This window comes from Stenella coeruleoalba, assembly GCF_951394435.1.
Source record: "Stenella coeruleoalba genome assembly, chromosome: 14".
Classification (NCBI taxonomy): domain Eukaryota; kingdom Metazoa; phylum Chordata; class Mammalia; order Artiodactyla; family Delphinidae; genus Stenella; species Stenella coeruleoalba.
Window position 1 is genome coordinate 54,612,732 of NC_137160.1, and position 25,179 is coordinate 54,637,910.

A 25,179-nucleotide genomic window follows, 5' to 3' on the forward strand; every position below is an offset into this window, starting at 1 on the left:
ATACAAAGACAACTCACTTTAAAAACTAAGATAAAACATAAGTCTCTGCAAAAACATACTTTAGTGTAAGAGTTGGAAACACAGAGAAATATTCAGAACATATATCTAACAAATAACTCTACCTCCTCAGCTATAACTTGGTAGTACTGAGAACACTCCTTCACTTCCAAATTACAGATCTTTCTTTACCTAAAATTTCACCATATTATTTCCACAGTTAAGTATTCCTTATTCAATGTATTCATAACTACTGAAAATTATATTTTGTTAGGAAAATGGCATCTCATCTATACCTTGGCTAAACAGCTGTGATCTACACTAACAGAAAAAAAGAGAATACCGTAGAAGCTTTTTTTTAAGCACATGCTCATTTGAATAACAAATATTTAAATCAATTTAACCTTGATCACGTTGCTGGTTAGCTATATTTTTTTGATATATGTATATTCTACGACAGGAACCGAGTATGAAAATAACAATTCAGGGATGAAAAGTCACTGGAACTGGCAAAATATAGTTCTTAATTGCTATATAAGATTGAGCTTGGGAGAAACCCATCAAATTCCCTTTAGTAATGATAAGGATTCCTTAGAAATACTTGATATAAGTTAGATGTGAAAGATAATATATTAAAAAATGTATATTTCATGTTCTTCAGATGATCTCACAGTAAAATAATTGTTCATCTGTCTGAAAGCACTGGTCCTGATTATCAAAAATCAAAGAATTTAAAGTATTCATTGTCTATAACTCACCAAACTCAAATCTGGGCTTTGATAGCTTCTAGGTGATGCTTACATGAGACTTCTAGTCCTTTCATAAGTATATAATTAAATGCTATTAAACTTGAGTGAGAAAAATTTCCCCAGAGTCTTAGAACAATAAACTTTTATATCACTTTTCCATTTTTGCCCCATGAATTCAATGCCTTACTGGCCTCAATTCACTTTTAATGTCGTCTAAGGTTATACTGAAGGCAAGGTTTTGTTTTCTTGTTTCTGCTTGTTCAGTTCTTTGGTACAAAGATGTTAGCAACTCTATTTTGGAATTTTAAACTGGAGTCTAAACTGGAATCAGCCAGTCAATAATGTTTACTATTTCTGAGGGACTTCCCTGGTGGTCCAGTGGGTAAGACTCTGTGCTCCCAATGCAGGGAGACCAGGTTTGATCCCTGGTCGGGGAACAAGATCCTGCATGCATGCCGCAACTAAGAAGCCTGCATGCCACAACTAAGACCTGGCACAGCCTAGATAAATAAATAAATAAAAAATTTTTTTAATGTTTACTATTTCTGAGCACCCATTATAAGTGCTATGGGACTTAACAAAAGAAACAGATATCCATGTCTTCTAAGAGTTCACTAGCTAATAGAAAAAGATGGCCAGGTACTTGGAGTGGAAAAATACATGAAACCTAAACCCATTTATCACCTTCTACTTTATCAATGGAACACATTTCTGCATGGCTTTTTTCCTTTCTAGCTGAGAAACACAGAAAATCAAGGAGTAATGTTTTTGTACTGTTAACCACATATGTTTAATTTCAAAACAAAGCAAAAGAAATAGAAGGAAATTAATGGGAATATTTTATTCTTACTAATTTTAAATATCAATTTAAAAGAAAATGCGAGATCTTAAAAGTTCTCATCACAGGAAAAAAATTTTGTAACCATGTATAGGCTTATTGTGATCAGTGAATATGTATATATATCTTGAATCACTATGTTGTACACCTAAAACTAATACAATGTTATATGTCAATTATCTCAATTTTAAAAAAGCAAATTCAAATGTATAAATTTAAATGTGAGTATGCCAATATATATAAATAATTACATAACATCTGGCATTAGTAAAACATACTTGTAACCAATGGAGAAGAAGTAATTCATACATAGCCCGTCATTCCCCTTCTGCTTGGGAGCAAAGGGCATGGCTGGGGGAAAAGCGGCTCAAATGTCAGTGCATAAAATCTCATCAAACTATATTTAACTGTTCAGATACAAATTGTTGCGAGTAAAGTAGTAAAAAGGAGTAGAAATTCCTCTAAGGTACAATATGAAAAACAAAATTTTCATTCAAATACTTTTATTTCATGATTTTCCTACCTTAAATCTTTAAACTTAAAATATTATACATTTATGTTAGGTTATAAGCCATAGCTATTGTTGGCTTATGTTTCAGTCTATAGGAAGAAATTTCAAAACTTAAAAAGAGTAAATGTCTCATTTTGAAACAGAATATGCTTCCAATTTGGTGTTTTTTACATTTTGCAGTAGAAATAACAAATTAAAACTTGTTAAAAGAAAAAAATTGGTGTTTCTAGAAGCAAAAGAGAGAACATTTCATTTTGTGAATTGGCATAAAGCAGTTTAAGAACATTTACATGTAAAAGTTCTAAGCATTATATAGAGAACATGTATTATCCCAAATCCTAGGGTTATGATTCAGAGTAAAATACTATTTTATTTATTTTTATTTATTTTTAACATCTTTATTGGAGTATAATTGCTTTACAATGTTGTGTTAGTTTCTGCTGTATCACAAAGTGAATTAGCTACATATATACATATATCCCAATATCCCCTCCCTCTTGCACCTCCCTCCCACTCTCCCTATCCCACCCCTCTAGGTGGACACAAAGCACTGAGCTGATCTCTCTGTGCTATGCAGCTGCTTCCCACTAGCTATCTATTTTACATTTGGTAGTGTATATATGTCCATGCCACTCTCTCACTTCAGAGTAAAATATACTGCAGAAATCTGCAAGTTGCTTTCTGATGGCTTTGTGTGGCTCTGTATCCAAAATACAGGCACTTGCTATCCAGTAACATGAACTCAAAAATAAAGGATTATAAATACTTCTTGTCTACCAGTACTTAACCAAAACATAAGAATAACATATATTGAGTCACACAAGATTTTCCCCCCCAAAATCTAACTTTTCTTTTTAAATATTCTCAATGCTGAAAATGTGTTTGTGCTGCGCTCTACTGGGAACACAGCAGAACTGCACTTCATAACTACAGGCCGTAATATGTACTAATTTTTATTAGTATTAATAAAAGACTAATTTTACTCACTATTTTATAAAACCTTATATTTTGTTTCTTTTTTGTTTGTTTGTTTTGCGGTACGCGGGCCTCTCTGTTGTGGCCTCTCCCGTTGCAGAGCACAGGCTCCGGACGCGCAGGCTCAGGGGCCATGGCTCATGGGCCCAGCCGCTCCACGGCATGTGGGATCCTCCCGGACCGGGGCACGAACCCGTTTCCCCTGCATCGGCAGGCGGACTCTCAACCACTGCGCCACCAGGGAAGCCCTAAAACCTTATATCTTAAGACTACTCTTTAAACATAATCTATGTAAAATGAATTAAGAAATAGTTTAACTATCATTTGGGAATGAAAGGTTTTTTGGGTCTGGCGCCTGGATTTTTAAAAGTAAAAAAATAAGCCCTAAGACAAACCCTAAATTAAGCTTTGGTACTCACCAAATGATAAAGAAAATTCAAATGAGAAGAATACAAATTAGATTTCCTCCAATGAGTATAACTGGTGGCAAACATAATTTTTTTCTCAAAGAACAGTACAGCTACACTTGTCATTTAAGTCAAATGTTTACTGCATTAAAGAATCTATAACAGTCCAAAGTTTACAGGCAATTATTCACTAAGAATCCCTCTAAGTCAAAGAATGGATCAACAGGTAGACATCTGAACATTTCTCAAATGAATTAACACTAAAGACTCTCAGTATAAGCAATTTAAGATAATAGAAATCTTAAATGCTACCAATAAGCATTCTCTTGGGAATTTGAATTCACCTTTCTATGTATCCTAGCTCATGAATTATCCCATATTCTGCAAAATCAGGTGATAAGCTGATAGCCTATAGTCTTCCTGAGTGGCAGCTTGAAAGTTTTGGTTTATTTAAGCCAGGACCACCAAATTAATAAAATATATATTTCTAAAGAAAAAATTTTAACAGTAAACTTTGAATGTCAAATTCAGTATCTCTCATATTCCTATTCCTATTACATTCCTATTTTTTTATTCTTTCACTTGAAAAATTTAGCATTTACTGATCTTCTACTATATGCTACAGAATTTCAAATATAAACAATCCTCACAACTCTGAAAGATTAAATATCATTATTCCCCCTTCCAATGTCGACTTTCAGGTGGAAAATTATTAGAGTAACTTGCTCAAGTAGCAGAACCAGGATTCAAACTCATGTTAGTCAATCTGAAAAGCTAAAGCTTTCCACTATTCCTTGCTGCTTAGTTTCATTAAATGATGGACATTATACTAAAGCATTAAGACTAGTAAGAATTGCAGGCTGCAGCAATTACCTTTCCAATGGTTCAGAAAAGCAACACCAACTCAACATAAAACTGAGAGTGTCTACCAACTATCAAGGGAATTCTTTTTTTTTTTTTTTTTTGCAGCCCTGTCTGGCTTACCGTTAGCCAAAGGATTCCATCCTCAGAAACATCCCTTTGCCAACTGATGCTTCTTGATACTTGACCATCTCTCTGACTGCTTTCTGCGCTCTTGGCTTTAGAGCCAGCAAGGGATAGAACCCTGAGACTACAATAAAGCACCTAGCAGAACTAGTCCTCACATGCACCATCAGTCTTCATTCTGCTGAGGGCAGTGATGGGATAACAACCCAGTTAGTAAGGGGAACCTAAAAAATGGCGAAGAGGAAAGGCTGAGGTAATGTAGGACTAATCTGCATGGGTGCACTGGGTGGTCACGCGGCTCCGTCTCCACTTCAACAGTGTTTTAACATAACAGACCCTTTTTCCAACCACCAGCCACCCTCCAGACTCTTTTCCAGTTGCGACCTCTGGGACCAAGCAACACCACTTTTGCGGTCAGCTCCTTAGTGCCACCCACGATGACCTCCCAGATTCGTGAGAATTATTCCACCCAAGTGGAGGGTGCGGTCACCCGCCTGGTGGACCTGCATCCGCGGGCCTGCTACACCTACCTCTCTCTGGGCTTCTGCTCCGAGCGCCACAATGCGGCTCTGGAGGGCCAGGGCCCTGCCTCCTTCAGCGGGTTGGCCCAGCACCTCTCCAAGATGCAAAACCAGTGTGGCAGCAGCGCCCTCTTCCGGGACATGCCGAAGCCGCCCCAAGATGAGCGGGGCAAAGCCCTGGACGCCACAGAAGCTGCCATGGGCTCGGAGAAGAACCTGAAACAGGCCCTTTTGGGTTTGCATGCCCTGGGTTCTTCCCACACAGACCATCTCTGTGCCTTCCTGGGGAGCCACCTCCTGGATAAGGAGGTGAGACTCAAGAAGATGGATGACCACCTGACCAACCTCTGCAGGCTGGCCGGCCCCCAGCCAGGGCTAGGCGAGTACTTAGGACCAGTAGTAGCCTTCGAGCCCAGCGGCCCTTGAGGGCCCGATTCCACCTCCTGGTCTCAGGGCCTCTGCCTGAGCCTCTCCCTGCTGCCACTAGGCAGCTATGTAACTGCCTGGAGCCCTCTCCCAAGCTACGGACCAACTGGAAACAATAAAGCTTTCTGTAGCAAAAAAAAACCTATTCTCTATTCCATAAATTCTGCTATATGATTTTAGAATATTAATTAAAATAACATATATCTGATTTAATTTCCAAATTTCTAGACTATTCAAATACTATCAATACATTCAACCCTTTTGTCAATTTCACATAAGTCATAACTATTTTATAAAAACATACCAGCAAGAGGTGGCTTATGTGAGTGAAGCGTACAGGGCACACTGACAATTAACTTGTGATCTGGAATGGGGAGCTCTTTTACATCTGCATTCCTATTAAAACAGAACAAAAACGTAAATTATATTTTAGAGGACAATTTTTTACATATAAGCCACAGTTGCCTTGATTTTTTTTCAACTTTCCAATAGTATCTGAATTTATAATAAATTTAAGAATAGAAATAATGGAAATCAACAACATAAGTATTAAGAAATTTCAGATAGTTTCCTTTTCTACAATAATGACTCTTACATATTAGATAAAGCAAAAGATAATATAAAATTTCATGTGCCGTACCATTCACACTTATCTCGGCCATTTTCAGATTTTCAAAAATGTAAAAATTAACAAAAACTAATGATCACTGTATTAATAACTTTTAAAAGCCTTAAAATCAATACATTTATACAATTTTGAAAAATCACCTTTCCTACCTTAATGGTAAAGCAGCTTTTTCTCGAACTCTTCCCAGTATAAGACCTTCGTAAGGCTTTTTGTGTGGAGAATCTAATGGGAACACAAACTCTCCTGAACTGGTGATCTGATAAAAAGGAGTCAAAAACAAAAACAACCCATACATCTGTAAATATCCAGGAAAAGGATTGGGTTTTTTTTCTACCACTATACAATTTTCACCAAAGAAAAGGAAGTATTAAACCTCAAGGCTACCGCAGTCCAATAAAAATATAATGTGGGCCACAAGTTTAAGCCACACATGTAATTTAGATTTTCTAGTACCAACATTTAAAAAAGCAAAAAGAATGAGGCAAAATTAATTTTAATTGTATTTTAAGTTTTAAATAATTTTTAATTATTTTTAATTTAACCTAACATATCTAAAATATTACCATTTCAATATGTAATCAATTCAAAAAATTATTGAGGTATGTTATATTCTTTCTTTCATACTAAGTCTTTTAAATCCAAAACACTTATATTTTACATTTAGCACCACGTCTCAATTTGGACTAGCCACATTTCAAGTGCTGAAGAGCTACATACTGCTAGTGACTACCATAATGGACAAGGCAGCTATGAAGGACTAAAAAATTTTAAGTATCATTTTATCATCTTGCACACAAGAACCTCTATTTTTCATTAAAATTTATTATTGGAAACCATGCCATCATTAATTCATTTATTTGTTCAAATAACATTTACCTATTACTGGCAATGTGACTAAGTCAATTACAATACAGTATTTTCCTTTACTTATAGGAAACAATGGCATTAAATACTGTCAGAGCTAAAATTAATAATGAAGGAAGCTCAGGGATTGATGAGATAGACAATACGTGGTCCAATTTCTTGGCATTATAAATCCAGAAATTCAATCTTATCATTTCATCCTGGAGTGATCAGACTCCCAAAGACTCACTTTAGCTAATCAAACTCAAAACACAATTTATAATAACAATATAAAATCATTAATTAAGCATTGAAGAAAATATTTTCACTATCAGAATATTCATATCTATTCTCTGTGGAACCCTTTACCCTATATCGAGGTATCTAAAAAACCAAGTCCTTTTATCACCTCTAGGGCCCACGAGAAACAGCATCTATTCCACACAGCACTGTATAAACACTGGCAAATTCTTATTCTTTGGATATCCTTTATACTCAATGCAGATTACTCCTTCTGATATAACAATATGTTCAATTACCTAATAAGTATTTCATAAAACATATTTTTGTTTTAAGCTATAGTCATATCATACCATCTCATAGAACTGATTACTACCAGAAATGAACAGTCTTAGTTTTCATGTATTAGCATTTTACTGGTTTTGATTTCAGAAGGTAACCTTTTCGTGACTTTGGCCTCAGTCTCTGATTATAAAAGAACCGCCATAATAGACAGAGTGGAATGGAGTTTTATATTCCTGTTATGGTCCTACAGCAAATCAACCAAAGCTAAGCCCAAAGCACAACTGTAAAAGCAAAGACACAACTTAAGTGTTTGTTTGCCAAGTCTCACAAAATAGGTGCAAATAAATAATGTACACAGCTTTTAGAAGATATTCCAGTACACTACAAAGTACACAGAGCACATAAAAATAGAACCTGTGTCTAAAATGAATATACAGTTATATAAATATTATATAAATGTTAAAACATTCAACCCATAATAACCTGGTTTACCTTTTTAAAATTTAGGAGGGGTTTTCTGGAATTCACCTGGTAGACAATGTATCTTTAAAAGGATGTCCAATGAACTCTGAACTGATGCCTTATATTTTTGTATTTTTTGGTATTTTTATACCAAGCAAAGATATTAAAGATCATTCAACCAATCCAAGAGTTGGAATCATTTCTTTCAAAAACAGGCATGAGGAACTAAGTTAAGGTTTAAAGTATAAAAGGTCCTTGCTTCTAGCATTTTCCCAACTCTTCCACAGTAGATTTCTTTGCTATCTCCCTCTCATCCCCAGAAACATAAGAAAAAAAGAAAGAAGGAAGGAAGGAAGGAAGGAAGAGAGAGAGGGAGGAAGGAAGGGAGGAAGGGAGGAAGGAGAAGAAAAAAGAAAGAAAGACAGAAGTCACAAAGGGCAGCTGAAATTTTGGATGAGTAAAGAGGAAGAAGATGAACAGTAAGACAATTTCTATGTTTAGTGATGGACAAATTCCCCAAAGTTTTTGTTTGTTGTTTCTTAAACTACAGACATCAGAGCTTTTTAAAATGTCATCCTGATATCTCCGAGTGATTTCTGAAGGCCAGCAGTTTGGGATTCTACTACAAAAATATACAGAACAAATAGGTAAAAAGTCTTGAGAATAAGAAGACAAAGGTATTTAGTAGCAAAGTAAACATTTTAATTAGACCATGTTGAAGGAGTAGAGCGGTGACATGTTAAGCATTAAAAAGTAGATGCTACCTTTATGTGACTTGTATGTCACACCTTATTAACAAATAAAGTTAACAAATACATTAACTTCTAAACTTACTTTTACCCAGTGCCATTCAGCAACTATCTCCACAGACCAAGAAGGGTAAAGTTCTTCCTTAACAAAACGTAGGTGCTTCTGTCTATTCGTCACCCAAGTAACAACAAGACAGTTTGGAGCAGCCAGCTTAGGGATAGGTATCTGCTTTATTTGCAGTGGTGATAAATAACTATATCTAAAAATAAACAGAAAAAAATATTAGCAAAATTTGCTGCAAAAAAGAAAAATAAGCAGGGAGAAAACCTGTATAACATTGACTCCACAAACACAAAGCTCCTATATTTATTTGTGCAACTAAACATGAAGCCACACTGACACCCAGTGGACATATTATTACACGCAAGTCAGAAATAATATTTTTAGTTTTTACTAATTTAAAATGATGAAGCCATATTTCTTTATCATTTCTAAATGTATTACATTTCAGTAATTTTACTAATATTTTCTATATGCTTTTCTAACATTCAAAATTAAGCAAATATTATGGTTTGATAATCTGTACATTACAAAGGGACCCCATTAACAGTCTTGAAACTACTATCTCAATATCCCACGAACATCTTCAGTCTATCATCTTGTTTCTTTCATCCTTCCCAATCAGTTCTACTGGGCTCTCTGAAACTCTCATGCTTTCATTACAAAAAAAAATTCTACAGTCTTGCACCTCCTGGTCGTTAGTAGTATGAAGTCTAGTTTCTCTTGCTAAAACACTACTTGCTCTACAATACCCCATCAAACCAATGTGGCCCTTTCTCCAGCACCCAACACACACAACAGAAAGAGGAGAGGTCAGTATTCTCCTAGCTCCCCTACTGCCAGTTCCAGGCTATCAGCCATCTACCTTTGCGTAAAATCCCCTTCTCTTTGAGAAGTACGCTATCTAGCCTCCAATGTTCCTTATCGAACCTATTACAGCCTCACTCTCCATATTCAATGAGGATTTAAGTTCTGAGATCCTTCTACCTCACCAACATAAATCTTGCCAGTATCCTGGGCAATTTCAAAGCACAGGCTAATTAATGTACACACTCACCTATTCTTCCCCTAAATAAATACCATTGCATTCACTCCACTTCAATAATCCCTTCAAGTGGCCAAAACCTGGACGTTGTCATCACTCAAACTTGCTCCATTTCTGAAACCATATACACTGATCTCTGGTCATTACTTTTTTTTTTTTTTACATCTTTATTGGAGTATAATTGCTTTACAATGTTGTGTTAGTTTCTGCTGTACAAAAAAGTGAATCAGCTATAAGTATACATATATCACCATATCCCCTCCCTCTTGAGCCTCCCTCCCATCCTCTGTATCCCACCCCTCTAGGTCGTCACAAAGCATCAAGCTGATCTCCCTGTGCTATGCGGCTGCTTCCCACTAGCTATCTATTTTACATTTGGTAGTGTATGTGTATGTCAGTGCTACTCTCTCACTTCGTCCCAGCTTCCCCTTCCCCCCACCGTGTCCTCAAGTCCATTCTCTATGCTGTGTCTTTATTCCTGCCCTGCCACTAGGTTCATCAGTACCGTTTTTCTAGATTCCATAAACATGCATTAGCATACAGTATTTGTTTTTCTCTTTCTGACTTACTTCACTCTGTATGACAGACTCTAGGTCCATCCACCTCATTACAAATAACTCAATTTTGTTCCTTTTTATGGCTGAGTAATATTCCATTGTATATATGTACCACATCTTCTTTATCCATTCATCTGTCGATGGACACTTAGGTTGCTTCCATGTCCTGGAAACTGTAAATAGTGCTGCAATGAACACTGTGGTACATGACTCTTTTTGAATTATGGTTTTCTCAGGGTATATGCCCAGCAGTGAGATTGCTGGGTCATATGGCAGCTCTATTTTTAGTTTTTTAAGGAACCTCCATACTGTTCTCCATAGTGGCTGTATCAATTTACATTCCCACCAACAGTGCAGGAGGGTTCCCTTTTCTCCACTTCCTCTCCAGCATTTATTGTTTCTAGATTTTCTGATGATTGGCCATTACCTCTTTTCCGTCACCAATTCTTTGACTTTACCAAAGCATTCAGTCAGTGCCCCATTCCTCCACTTTACTGAGTCTATCAGTTTCTTCCTGCCCACACTTTCTCCTCTTCCTCACATACTACCAACCACCAATCACTCCTCTGTCTTCTCACTATACCCCTAACTCCAATCTCCCCTTTACTCTTTCACCCCATAACTCCTGCAAACCTCCAATCTTAAATTCAATTCAATTTCAACACAATTCAATTCAACTTCTTCATATGGAAAAAAATCAGGTGGAGAAAAATGCTAAACTGAAGAATTGGCTCAATTAAGTCCATTCTTAGGTTCTCAAAACTACTCATCAATTCTTTTACTTATCCTTGGTCAACTACTACAAACCTTCATCTCTTTTCAAGTCTCGCCCAAACTCACTCTTTGTAGATGAAGTTAACGCATATATCAATTAAAAAAAAAAAAGCCATCGGACTGCTTCAATTACCTAACCCTCTCCCGCCTGGTTATACGCTTTCACTTACCCATTGCTATACATTTCCTCTTAAAGGATAGCATGGCTTCATATATTTAAAGCTTATCCCTCCAGCTGTGTTCTCTTATTCTCATCTTCTAGTCTATTAGTGATGCTAATTACTCCCCTCCTGTATTTTCAACCTCTCTAGTAGTTCCTTACCATTAGCCTATAAATATACTTATACTATACACTTTTCCTTTCTTTTCTTTTCTTTTTTTTTTGGTTAGTTTTTCTATATACTATATACTTTTAAAGGAAAGAAAAGGAGAGAAGACTTGGGCAGGGGGAGGGTGGAGAAGGGAGAAAGAAAGGAAGAGAAGAAAAAATAACAGAAAAGAAAAAAGGGAGAAATACCCTCAGTTAGGTCTCCTGTCTACAGCTAAACTAAGGACTGGCCTATCCAGATAATGCATAGTAATCTCCTTTTCTTAGCAGCCTTAATTCCATTTGGAATTTTAATTCCCCCTTTCCATGTAACCTAACATATTCACAAATTCCAGGGATTAGGACAAGGGCATGGTGGCGGGTGTGGGGGGAGGGGGGACAACAGTATTCTACCTACCACAGATGCTAAAACTGGTAACAAGATATTTACATATATCACAGTATCTCCCTATATGATTTCCTTTTTAATTTTCTAATAAAGGAAAATTAGAAAATTAAAAAGGAAAATTAATTACCTATTTTGATAATTACATTATGATTATATAAGAAAATATTAATATATTTGTTTTCAAGAAATACAGAATAAAATATTCCAGAGTAACTTACTTCTTCCTAAATAATTTATTCTCATACAGTTCAGAAAAAAATTATATATACATAGATATCTACACACATGCACAAATACACACATATAGAGAATAGCTACAGGAATTCTTTGTATGATCCTTGAAACTTTAAGAGAAAAAAGTCCAATTATTGGTACAGCTCATAAACAAAAAGCATAACAAGATAATTGTGGAGAAGAAATTTCATACGAACTTTAAGTCAAGGTAATAGGAACTGTTCAGTCTAGAAAATCGAAGAGTGAGAGGAAATACAACTGAAGACATTCACTAGAACTAGAGGGAAAAACTTTTTTAAAAAGCTATTAAAAGGGAATGTCATCTTACTAACTAATTGAACTTATCACTCTAAAAGGTTACATAAAAGAAATGGTGGCATAAATAAAAACAAATTTCAGAATGAAGTAGACCAATTCATTCATAGCAGTATTAAGGAATACTGTATTTTGGCACATATTTCTAAACTTCAGAATTTGATATCAAAGAAGGCAAAAATGTTGCCTTTTGGTGTTATAGAAACATCCCTGAACTGGACAGTCAGTAACCTTAATCATTAATAAATATATTACTTTTAACATTCTTAACCTACATCTACATATAGTTCTAGTTCAAGAGAATTATCTACTTAAGGGAATTAAAATCTTAAAACGAAAGTGTTTTAGTAGTTTCAGACAATCTATTATCATAAAGTAATGCTTTTAGCATATGTAACTAGAATGTACAAAGGACAATAGCTTTGAGAAAGCATATCTAATAGATAAATTATTTATACTTACCTGTTACTTCTTTTAACTGATTTGTTCTGCCATGGTGGATCTATCACAATTACATCATATGTTTTCTTACCTGAAAACAAAGAGACAATTTCAGAAAATACCTTCTATACGTATCACTTTAAAAACTAAACATGTTCTGAGACTTCCTGGCGGTACAGTGGTTGGGACTCTGCACTTCCACTGCAGGGGGCATGGGTTCCATCCCTAGTTGGGGAACTAAGATCCCACATGCCACATGGCAAAAAAAAAAAAAAAACTAAACATGTTCTTCAACAATGAAGTGCATTCACTACAGACACAAATATACTGGAATGCAAGAAAAGGATTTGTGGCATTTATTCAAATAATTTATCTAAAATAATTAAGAGATTCCCCTTATAATTTAGTACCTCTGGGATTTTAACATAATTTCACCTATTGCAGAAACTTCCTAAAAATAACTACAGCTCCCTTAGCTAGACATCAATGATTTATAAATGTCCTATAAGTCTTGGTAGCCATATTAACTTGGTCCTTTCAAGCCTAGATAGGGTAGGTGTGGGTTTTTTGCTTCTGTTTTTCAACTTTTTACATGAAATAAAACTTGTCTTTTGACTGATATATTGACCACAACAAAATGTCCCCAATAGTCTACTAGTGTTCTTTTCTCTGGACCAGGATCACACATTGCATTCAGTTGCCATGTCTCCTAAATTTCCTCCAATCTGGAAAAGTTCCTCAGTCTTTCTTTGCCTTTTATGACCTTGATACTTTTGAAGACTACTGGCTAGTCATTTTATAGAATGTCCCTCAAGTTTGGGTTTGGTATTTCCTCGTGATTAAATTTAGGTTCTTTATTTTTGGCAAGAGTATCACCATGCCATTATCAGGAAACACAGTGTCAAAATGTCTCATTATTAGTGATACTACCTTTGATCATTTGGTTAAAATGCTGTCAGCCAGGTTTCTCCAGTTTTACTTTTGTAATTAATAAGTATTTTGCAGGGAGATATTTTAAGACTGTGCAAATATCCTGCATCTCATCTTTTCATCCACTATTTTGACACCCAAATACTATGATGTGTGCCAAATGGAAATTTTCTAGTTACATCATTCTACCTACATTTATTAATTGGAATTTTACTGTGAGGAAGAGCTGTCCCTTTTCCTTTTATAAACAGAGGTATATTTTTGTAAATGTACAATCTCATAAGTGATCAAAAGAATGCAAATTAAAATAAGGAAGTGATGGCTTTTAAACTATTAGAGTAACAAAGATCAAAAAGAATGGGGAAAAAGATGTTCAAATATAGCATGATTTTCTCATTAATTTGTTATCTTGTCATTTACCCTGAAGAATTTATGACACTGTGACATGAATAACCAATCATTTATAAGACGGTTTGAAAGTAATTAAAAGAAGCTTTTCATTAATAAGCTATGTTATGTTAATAATGTAAAATTTTGCTTAAAAATGTCCAAATAACATTAAACAGCAGATTAAATTCAATTTGGTCAATATACCTCTTATCTACATCATCCCTTAGAATATTATAATAGTTATAATTTGTTAGAAACATAAATCACTGAGCTAAGCTCATGATGCAGATTATCTCATCTAATCCCCAAAATTACCCTTGGAAGTAGGTATTATCATATCCATTTTATAGACTAGGAAACTGAGGCTCAGTTTTGTGAAGTGCCTAAAGACTCATAGTTAAGCTTCAGAATCTAAATTCAAATTCAGGTGTATATGACTCTGGACTTAAATATCTAAATTCTTAACTTTATACAGGAAAATATTTTGAGAAACTTTAAATAATAAACTTGAACAGTAGCTTAAAATGTAACCTAAAAGGCTAGGAATGGTTTGGGAATTAACATTCGTATATGAAGTGTTTCTACTTTGCTATGAATAAAAGCTAAATAAAGTTATTTGGTCAACCCCAACTGTACCCTGAATTCCTAAGTACAGAACAGTAACTATGTTTACTCTCTTGGGGACTAGTTAAGTTTTTGACCCTTTGTTTGTAATAAGAATTTTTTTAATTTTTAAGACAGAAGTCAGCACTTTAAAATTGAATTTAAAAGAAAAATACACTGAGAAAATTAAGTGTTTACCCTATCACAAAATGCTGGTGCTCATTCAACATTCAGACTTGTTCTTGACTTCTGAGGCCACAAAAAAATTATCTTTTTCTAATAATAAACATAATAATTACTTACAGCTCAGAAGCGGGTACATACAAGAAATGTCAGACAAAAGAAAACTGCTTTTTGGTGGCAGCAGGTATTTCTGTCCCATTAAAGTGATCATTTTTGTAAAGCTAGAGTTGTTTTCAACAATCCGTGAAAATAAATCCTGCTCTGTAACAGATATATCATCGTCCATCAATTGTAACGTCTGAAGTTCCATTTCATTCAGAGAAGGCAAATGCTTTGCCATTTCACATAATTCTGACAAATTGCAGGTATCAAGTGGTAAAGTAATGGGCTCAGTATACTTGTCCCGTTTTTCATAAAGTGGATGAAGAAAGCCACTTTTGAGACCTTCTTGGATTAACTGTGAAGATCCATCCAAAATCAGCCCCCTGATCTGTAAGAGAATTTTTTTTAAGTACATTAAAAAGTCACTAAAAAGAAAATAAATAAAAAAATAAAAAGTCACTGACATTAAAACAATTTTCTAAATAATAAAGTTCCTACTATGCTTTGAATATTTCAACTCTTGGATTAAAATCAACATTCTTAATGCTTACAGGAAAATAACTTTATACTACAAAAAGAGTTAGAAAGTGTGAGTATACCTTTGAAATGCTATTTCTTAACTGTGGAATGAAACAAATCTCATAAACTCACTGAAAATTAACTAACCAAACAATATATTGAATACGTAGAAAATGTATCCTTAAATCTTTATACGATAAATTTGATAATGTTTCTAAAAGAAAGTGGAATTTCTAATTTATAAAAAGAATTAAGGGAATTCCCTGGCAGTCCAGTGGTTAGGTCTCCATGCTTTCACTGCCAAGGGCATGAGTTCAATCCCTGGTCGGGGAACTAAGATCCCGCAAGCTGTGCAGTGTGGCCAAAAAAAAAAAGAATTAAGTTTAAATCACATTTAATCTTAAATTTTTCTAGTAACTTAATTTTTTACATATTTATTTATTTACTTATTTGGCTGCGCCAGGTCTTAGTTGCAGCATGCAGGATCTTCATTGCAGCATGTGAGATCTTTAGTTGCAGCATGTGGGATCTAGTTCCCTGACCAGGGATTGAACCCAGGCCCCTTGCATTGGGAGCATGGAGTCTTGGCCACTGGACCACCAGGGAAGTCCCCCTAGTAATTTAATTTTAAAATAAATATACCTTTGATTTTATAAAATATAGCTTGAATTGTAAAAAAAGAAAAAAATTAACTCTATAAAATGAATATATAAACAAAGGTTTTCAATAATACAACCAAAATAATTATAAAATTAAAAGCCAAGTTCTGCTTCTGGACAAGATGGAGTACCTTTAATCCGAAATTACTTTTAAAAAAATATTTTTAAAAAACGGTTTTCAGACCTTGGATGGATGTCAAGCAGTGTAGAACAGTAGTCCCTAAAAAAGGAGAAACGAGCTGCTCCAGCTTACCGCCTTGAGAAAGTTTCTAGGTAGCAGTACAGGAAAGAGACCCATTCAGAGCCCAACAGTCTCTCTGAGTTAAGGAAATACAGCTGGGAGCCTGGAAAGGCCAAGGCAGCTAGAGTTTGCAGGGAAGGATACCAGAGAGGAGAGAGCTGCAGAGGGTCAAGTCTCCAGCTGAGTAGTGATCAGCACATGTATGTGATGAAATACCCAAGGGCAGGGAAAGAACCAGATAAAATGATCAGAGGGAGAAATCCCCAGAGTTCACACAGGGCTTGTGCAGCCCTTTTTTTTTTTTTCGCAATCGCGGGCCTCTCACTGCTGTGGCCTCTCCCGTTGCGGAGCACAGGCTCCGGACGCGCAGGCTCAGCGGCCACGGCTCAAGGGCCCAGCCGCTCTGCGGCATGTGGGATCTTCCCGGACTGGGGCACGAACCCGTGTCCCCTGCATCGGCAGGCAGACTCTCAACCACTGCACCACCAGGGAAGCCCGTGCAGCCCATTTTTAAAGATTAGGAAAAAAAAGTAGAAAGGGATATTAAGGCACTCATTATAACCATATTCATATGTTCAAAAATGTAAAGAAAAAAATGAACCTGTTAAGAAGAGATAGGGAAACTATAAGAAAAGACCAAATTGAGTGTCTAGAAATTAAAAACTACAATGCACAAGTGAAAAATACACTACATTGGAATTACAGCAGATTAGACACTGAAGAAGAAAAGGTTAATGCACTTGAAAACAGCGCAATAAAAGCACCCAAAATGAAGGGGACAGAAAATATATTTGAGGAGACAACAGCCAAAAATTTCTAAATTTGCTGAAGACTATGTATTCACAGATCCAAGAAGATCAAAAAATGGAGGAGGAGGAGGAAGAGGAGGAAGAGAAAACTACATTAAGGAACATCACAATTAAATTGCTGAAAACGCTCAAAGCAGCCAGAGACTTCCACTTCCAACCAAGATGGAGTAATAGGGACAAAAGCTTTCAAGACACTGGACATCAGGCAACAAAGGAGAGTGAAAGAAATCATAGGTAAGCCCTATGACTGCCCCAGCTAACTGCCTGAAGATTTTCCAAGGCACAAGAAGAATCTGGGCAGAGTCTAGAAGAAATCCAGAGTTATGGAGACAGAGCTGAGAATATGGGGATGCCAAGACAGAGCACCCAGGAGAGTACCAGAGAGGAAAGAGCTGTACAGAGAGAACTCTGTATATCTGCAAGTAGTCACACTGGAGAAATTCCTGTAAATACTGATCACTCCAAGTGTGTGGGGGAACTATCCAAGGCCAAGAAAAGAACCACCCAAGAGGACTAAAAGAAACAGTTTCTTGAGCTCTCACAGGGCCAAGAATAGTACTTGTTTCCAACACTCAGACCAGAAAACATCATGATTCACAGGACAATTGGGGGACATTTCACCATGGGTCTTGCTGTGTGAGCAGAGGCACTGATAGCTTTTGTTCCAGAATAAATTTTCAAGGTGTTGGTTTGTAACCTCAAGAGCTTCCCAGGTGAAATCTGAAACTGGCCCCTGTACACAGAGGGCAAGGAGAGACCAAAGAAAAGAGGCAGACCACTCTAGATGGGAAGATGGCAGGTTTAACAACAAGAGAACTTACAAACGAGGCTTGTCTTGGGAGGCTGCAAGACAAGTAGATCTCTGTACCTGTCGCCCAGAATCCTAAAAGTTTATACAGAGTTGTTAACTGGGTTCAGTCACATACACAGTCCAGATCGTCTCAACAACAGCTTACTCTCTCAAGGCTATGTCCTTGAAAACAGCTCCCACTGTGGGAACGGTGGGCAGAGTGTACAGTCCAAAGACAAAGGAGGGATGAGGAGCCTCCAAGTGTCCAGGTCAACCAGTGGTCATATCCTCAAGATCAGTTCCTCCAACACAAGGATATTCATATAGCATGGAAGACGGAGATCATGTCTCCCTCCAAGCCAGAAGGCAGATCTGTTTGCTGTCCAGGTTAATAAAGGCTCACTCTGGAACAAAGGCTGGACAGGTTTGTTTGCAACCCATTTTAAAAAACTGGGATTCCCTAACCTTGGGGTTCTTTAGCTATGAACCAAATCTACTGCATGCAGAGCATATACCGAGGCTCCTTGGCATCGTCTCCATGGAGTACAAGGGAAGTCTGTGAACAGAAAGTATATGCTTCCTGCTATGCAGGGAGCAATAAACTCCTTATTTAATAAAATCTTAGGTCTAAATCTATTTTAATAAAATCTGAGACCTAAACTTGCTAGCTTGTTAGCTTCCAAATAGAGTAAAATCTCAGACATTTCATCCCAGTTCTTGACAGGGGTATTGGGTAGATAACAGATTCTGTGTCAGTAAAAAGGAATAATCAGCTTTAGTCTAAAAACATTATTCTAAACTCACCTAAGAAAAATCTACCCAGTAATTGATAGACCAATTAAACCAAAAATCTCTAAAGACACAGAAGTTCTGAACAACACTACCAACTTAACCTGACATTCATAGAACACTGCATCCAACAACTATAGAATACGTATTCAAAAATACATTAAAAATAGCACACAATACAGTCACAAAGATAATTCATATGCTGGACTATAAAGAAAGGCTCAATAAATTTAAAAGGATTGAAATCATCAGAGTATATTCTTATACCCCAACGGATTTAAGTTAGAAATCAATAATAAGAAGATATCAAGATAAACCCCAAATATCTGGGAATGAAACAGCAGACTTCTAAATAATTCATATAGGTCAAAGATAAAATCACAGAGGAAATCAGAAAATATTTTGAAGTGAATGAAAGTGAAAATACAAAATATCAAAATATGTGGAATGCAACTAAAGCAATGATTCAAGGCAAACTTATAGCTTTAAGTGCTTATATTAAAAAAAATCTAAATTCACTGACAAAAGCTTCTACTTTAAGAAGTTAGAAAAAGAGCAAAGTAAACCAAAAGGAAGAAAATAATAGAGAACAGATATCAACAAAATAGAAAATAGATAGACAGCAAAGAAAATTAATTAAGTTAAAAGCTGGTTCTTTGAATATACTTGACATCAATTCATGTGTCTAATAAGGGATTGATATCCAGAATATAAAAGAACTCCTAGGGAATTCACTGGGGGTCCAGTGGTTAGGACTCCAGGCTTTCGCTGCCAAGGGCGCAGGTCCGATCCCTGGTCAGGGAACTAAGATCCCAAAAGCCGTGCAGCGTGGCCAAAAAAAAGAACAAAACACCTAAAACTCAATAACAACAACAAAAACCCAATTTAAAAATGAGTGAAGGACATGAATAGGGACATGAACAGACATTTCTCCAAAAAAGACATACAAACAGCCAACAGCACATAAAAATATGCTCAACATCATAAATCATCAGAAAATGCAAATCAAAACCACAGTGAAACACCACTCACACCCATTAGAATGGCTGTTAAAAAAACAAAAACAGAAAGTAAGTGCTGACATGGATATGGAGAAACTGGAAACCCTTATGCATTACTGGTGGGAATGTAAAATGGTACAACCACTGTGGAAGACAATAAGGCAGTTCCTCAAAAAATTAGAATTATCATATGATCCAATAATTCCACTTCTGGGTATATTCCCCAAAAAATTGAAAGCAGGGACTGGAACTGATATTTGTACGCTCATGTTCATAGCAGCATTATTCACAACAGCTAAAAGGTGGAAACATCCCAAATGTCCATTAACAAAAAAATATATAAATAGGCACTTCCCTGTTGGGGGAAAATAAAAATCATTCAGGAGATAAATAATGGTGATGGTTACAAAACAATGTGAATGTACTCAGTACAACTGAATTGTACACCTAAAAATGGTTAAAGTGGTAAATTTTATTTTATGTATATTTTGCCACAGTAAAAAAAAAAAAAAAAAATTTACAAAAAAAAGCTGGTTCTTTGAAAAAACAACAACAACAAAATAACAAGCCCCTAGCAAGAAAAGGAAAGAATACAAATCACCAACATCAGGAATGAAAAGGGGCATCACTTATCGTCACAAATCCTACAGACATTAAAAGCATGATAAGAGAATACTATGAACAACTTCATGCCAATAAATTTGACAAGCTGGATGAAACAGACAAATTTCTTAGAAAATACAACTTGCCAAAATTGACATAAGCAAAAGCAGAAAATCTGAAAATCCCTGTTATCTATTAAAGAACCTTATATTATTCCTAAAAACCTTCCCCAAAAGGAAACTCGAGGCCTAGATAATTTCACTGGTGAATTAATTCAAATATTCAAGGATGAAAAAACACTGATCCTAAGAAAACTTCAACGAAGAATGTATAGCAGATGGATGTATATGGATGTATAGCAAATGAAAAGATTCTCAACATTATTAGTCATTAAGGAAATGCAAGTTAAAACCTCAATAAAATACCACTACACACTTAAAAGAATTCCTAAAATCAAAAATCTGATGATATCAATGCTAGTGAGGATATGAAGCAAAGAGAGTTCTTATACTTTGCTGGTGGGAAATGCAAAACAGTACAACTACTTTGGAAAGCAATTTGGCATTTTTTTATGGAGATAAATATAACATTAACCATCAAACCAAAAATACCATGCCAACATGGAAATTTAAAACTCTATTACAAACAACTCTTAAGCAAATCCCTAGAAAACCATGATATATCAATGAAATTTCACATCATGACAATTACAACACAACATATCAGAACCTATGGTATGCTGCAGTGCCCCAAGAAAAAAAATCATAACATTGAATACTTCCATCAAAAAAAAAAAGAAGAAAAAAAATGAACTAAGACAACTCAAAAAGTCAAAAAAAGAAAAAAACAGAAGGAATAAATTAAAATGGATTAAAGCAGAAATAAGTTAGACATTTTTAAGGTAAATTAATTTCAAAAACAACTAATAAATTAGGCAAAGCATTAGCTAATCTATCAAGGAAAAGGAAGTAAACATACAACATAAATAGTGAAGGCAAAATAACCACAGAAACAGACTATTCATAAACAAATTTGAAAAATTAGATGAAATGGATAATATTCTAAGATAACATAATTTACCAAGATTAACTACAAAAGAATTTTTTTAATCTAAAATTGCTTTCCAAAGAGGAAAAAGGAAAAGCTGTCAAAGAAGTATCCCCACAAAAAAAGCAACATACTGAGATGGATGCAAAGGGGAGCTCTACCAAACTTTTAAAGAACAGATTACTCCAGAGAATTGGGGAGAAAAAAAGAAAAACTTCCAACTTCTAACACTGAAATATGTAAATATCTGTATATAATTATATATATAAAACAAAAAAATTAAATATATCAGACCAATCTCACTTACAACTGTTCCAAGTAAAACAGTAGCAAACAAAATCCAGCAGAACATTTAAAAAATAATACATCATGGTCATTTGGAATATATACTACAAATGTAAGGTGGTTACATATGATTAAAAATCAAAGGAAAATATTAGGAGAAAAATCATCCATTCAATCTCCATAGATGCTTTAAAAACATTTGATAAAATTCAGTAACCACAGTTGATAATAACACTCAATAAATAAGAATACACAGAAACTTCTTTAACATGCTATTTCCAACTCAGCCCAAAACCCAGTGGAGAGGAAATCATCTCCTACAAAGTCAGGGACAAGGATAGATACTCTCACAAACGTTACTTAATATTGTATCATATTTTCCAGCCTATACAATTAGAGAAGATAAATAAATTAGGGATATAATAATTATAGAGGTGTAAGTAAAACTATTAATATTTGCAAGAGTTATAATTATTACCTGAAAAATCAAGACATTCAATTTTTTTAAATTAATGCTAGATGTATATAAAGAAAATTTTACAGAATAACAACAGAAACTTAAACAAATGGAAAGACACATTTATGTTTTGGAGTAGGATCACAACATCTTAAAGATGCTAATAGTAGATGTTTATAAACTTGATTGCCGTAAAAATTTCAACAGGTTAGTTTTTCTAACCAGACACTAAAATTGATCCTAAAATTCATGTGGGAAAATAAACAAAAAGCCCAGGAAAATTCTGTAAAAAGTAGCAATGATAAGATGGCCCAGGGTGGGGGGTGGGGGGGTGGAGGGTGGGGAATAAGTAACCACCACATAAGATATTAAAACGTATTCACATTATAAAATCTCAAAAGAGATTGGCAAATAAATAGTGAGACAAACAAGTAAGACTTAAAGTCCAGAAATAAACTCAAATACTTATGTGAATTTAGTATATCAAGCATCTCATATAAGGAGGGAAAAACTGCATGAATAATGGTAGGACATATAGGTAGTCAACTGGATCCATACCTCACACTGTATACCAGGATAAAGTCCAAATGGATCAAGATATAAATTTGAAATAAAATCATAAATGTTCTAGAATAAAACATGGGAAATTATTTTAAAACCTTGAAGAAGGAATACTTCTCTAATTATGATTCCAAAATTCAGAAGTCATAAAAGAAAAAAATGATAAATTCAACTAAATGAAAATATAATATTGTCTGCATGGCGAAACCAAAACCAAAAAAAATCATAATTAAAATTAAAATGACAAACTGGGAAAAATATGCTTGTAATTTACAGAATAGACAAAGACCTAATTTCCCCAGTATATAAAGAGCTCCTATAAATCAGTAAGAAAAAGAACAATCCAATTTTTTTAAGTATGCAAAGGAAACAAACAGTTCACATAAGAGAAATACAAATGAATTTTAAACATACATTGCAATGCTTAACTACATTCATAATAAGAAATGCAAATTAAAGCCATACTAAAATACTGTTTTTCAACAATTAGATTGGCAAACATCAAAAACTATAATATACTGTAATGGTGAGGATGTGGGAAAACAGGCAAAATTATACAGTTCTAGTGTGCTAATAAGATGATACAATCTCCATAGCAGCAATTTGGCAGTATCTATCAAAATGTTCAAACCCTCTGACCCAGAAATTTGACTTGTCGAAATTTATCCTGCAGATACCACACATAAATATAGAAAATGACATGTGCATACTATACCTAAATGTCAGCAATTAAAGATTAAGTAAATAAAAGTAGGAAAGACAATGAGATCTAAAACAATTTGAACCCTCTGTTTCCTCTCATTTCTTTAACTCCCAGATCTCAGTAACCTCTAAGTTCTAGAAATACATCCTTCATATTATTCACTTTCTTCTGCCACTATCTTAAGTTGTTTTACCTACTGACAGTAGGCTTTTATAACTCAGAAAATTTCTGGACTTAACCAATATAGCATAAGTTTACTTATGTTAAATATGTAAATGAGAAGTATATGAGATTTTAACAAAAATTGGTTTAAATTGTTCATTACAATAAAAGTAATGATAAATCACTCCAGTGTTAAATTCTAACCTTGATCAAAATGACTGCTTGAGGGACTTCCCTGGTGGCGCAGTGGTTAAAAATTTGCCTGCCAATGCAGGGGACACGAGTTCAAGCCCTGGACCAGAAAGATCCCACATGCCGCAGAGCAAATAAGCCTGTGCACCACAACTACTGAGCCTGCGCTCTAGAGCCCGTGAGCCACAACTACTGAGCCCGCAAGCCACAACTACTGAGCCCGTGAGCCACAACTACTGAAGCCCGCACACCTAGAGCCCACGCTCCGCAACAAGAGAAGCCACTGCAATGAGAAGCCTGTGCACCATAGTGAAGAGTAGCCCCGGCTCGCCACAACTAGAGAAAGTCCGGCAGCAGCAATTAAAACCCAACACAGCCAAAAGTAAATATAAATAAATAAGTAATAATTTTTTTTAAAATGACTGATTGATTTTTAAGAACATCCTTATTTACGTTGTCCTTTTATTTATACTAGTTCACATTAACCTTCCAAAGTCATCAATGAATATTTTACACCGTACCTTTGTATGGTATTCCATAGCATCCAATTCACCTTGATTGAAAACAACACATCTCTTACGCTTCTGAAGAGTAAATTACAGGGAAAAAAATTATGTGGCCATCATCAAAATAATGATATTTTGAAATATATTAGTACTTCCTTTTTCTTTATCACATTTTCCATATTGTGTATCTCATTCTTTAAGAGGTAATAACTACTGAGGTCGAAATAAGTGCAAAGAATATGGACTGGGGAGGTAAGATTTCCCCAATAATAATAATTATTATTATTACTATTATTACAAACTTAATGGGTGATAAAAGGCCATGTAGGCGTTATCTACTATTAGTAAGCACTAGTATGACATAATAAAATGGCACTGACATCCATAGAACACAAGGAAACTGTGACACTGTATAAGCGTCACCAGTGTCATCTATCAGTTGATATATGGTATAATTATTCTGAACTTTCTTAATTTCTACAACAAAAACAATTCACAATGTACTTTTAATAGATCTTTATGTGTAATCTGAGGATTACGTATAAATAAGATATATTAACACTGTTCTACATCTAACAACTCCATAGCAAAGAACATGTAAGTCTGCAATATAGAGCAGGGACTTTGTACTTTTCATTGCTGAAATCTCAGTGCCTTCATGGTGGCATAACTCCTAGCAGGCTAACAACAAAAGTTCTTTGGCTGAATAAATACATGGACTCTCTATTACTTTCCTTATTTTAATTCTCAACATGCTTTCTTATTTAGTATCTTTCTTCCCCACTCAATTGTAAGATCTAAAAAGGCAGAGATTATATTTATCTTGTTTCATTACTCCTTGTACAACAGCACATAGAAAGATCTCAAACATTTATTGGGTGAATAA

The 25,179-nt window shown here is 35.1% G+C and overlaps 1 protein-coding gene across 21 annotated transcripts in view; it reads right to left on the reverse strand.

Annotated features, from left to right (window-relative positions):
- METTL4 (methyltransferase 4, N6-adenosine) overlaps window positions 1-25,179 on the reverse strand; it is a 527,313-nt gene that overhangs the window by 500,244 nt on the left and 1,890 nt on the right. For all 21 annotated transcript variants that reach the window (XR_013831370.1, XR_013831371.1, XR_013831372.1 and 18 more), the window contains exons 3-8: window positions 24,309-24,371; window positions 14,988-15,357; window positions 12,783-12,852; window positions 8,704-8,878; window positions 6,189-6,295; window positions 5,716-5,807 (exon numbers count right to left, since the gene is read on the reverse strand). Coding sequence is in view for 5 of the 21 variants with exons in the window: in XM_079943109.1 (XP_079799235.1) it covers window positions 5,716-5,807; window positions 6,189-6,295; window positions 8,704-8,878; window positions 12,783-12,852; window positions 14,988-15,357; window positions 24,309-24,371 (877 nt within the window). In the remaining 16 variants the exon portion in view is untranslated. The remainder of the gene's footprint in view (window positions 1-5,715; window positions 5,808-6,188; window positions 6,296-8,703; window positions 8,879-12,782; window positions 12,853-14,987; window positions 15,358-24,308; window positions 24,372-25,179) is intronic.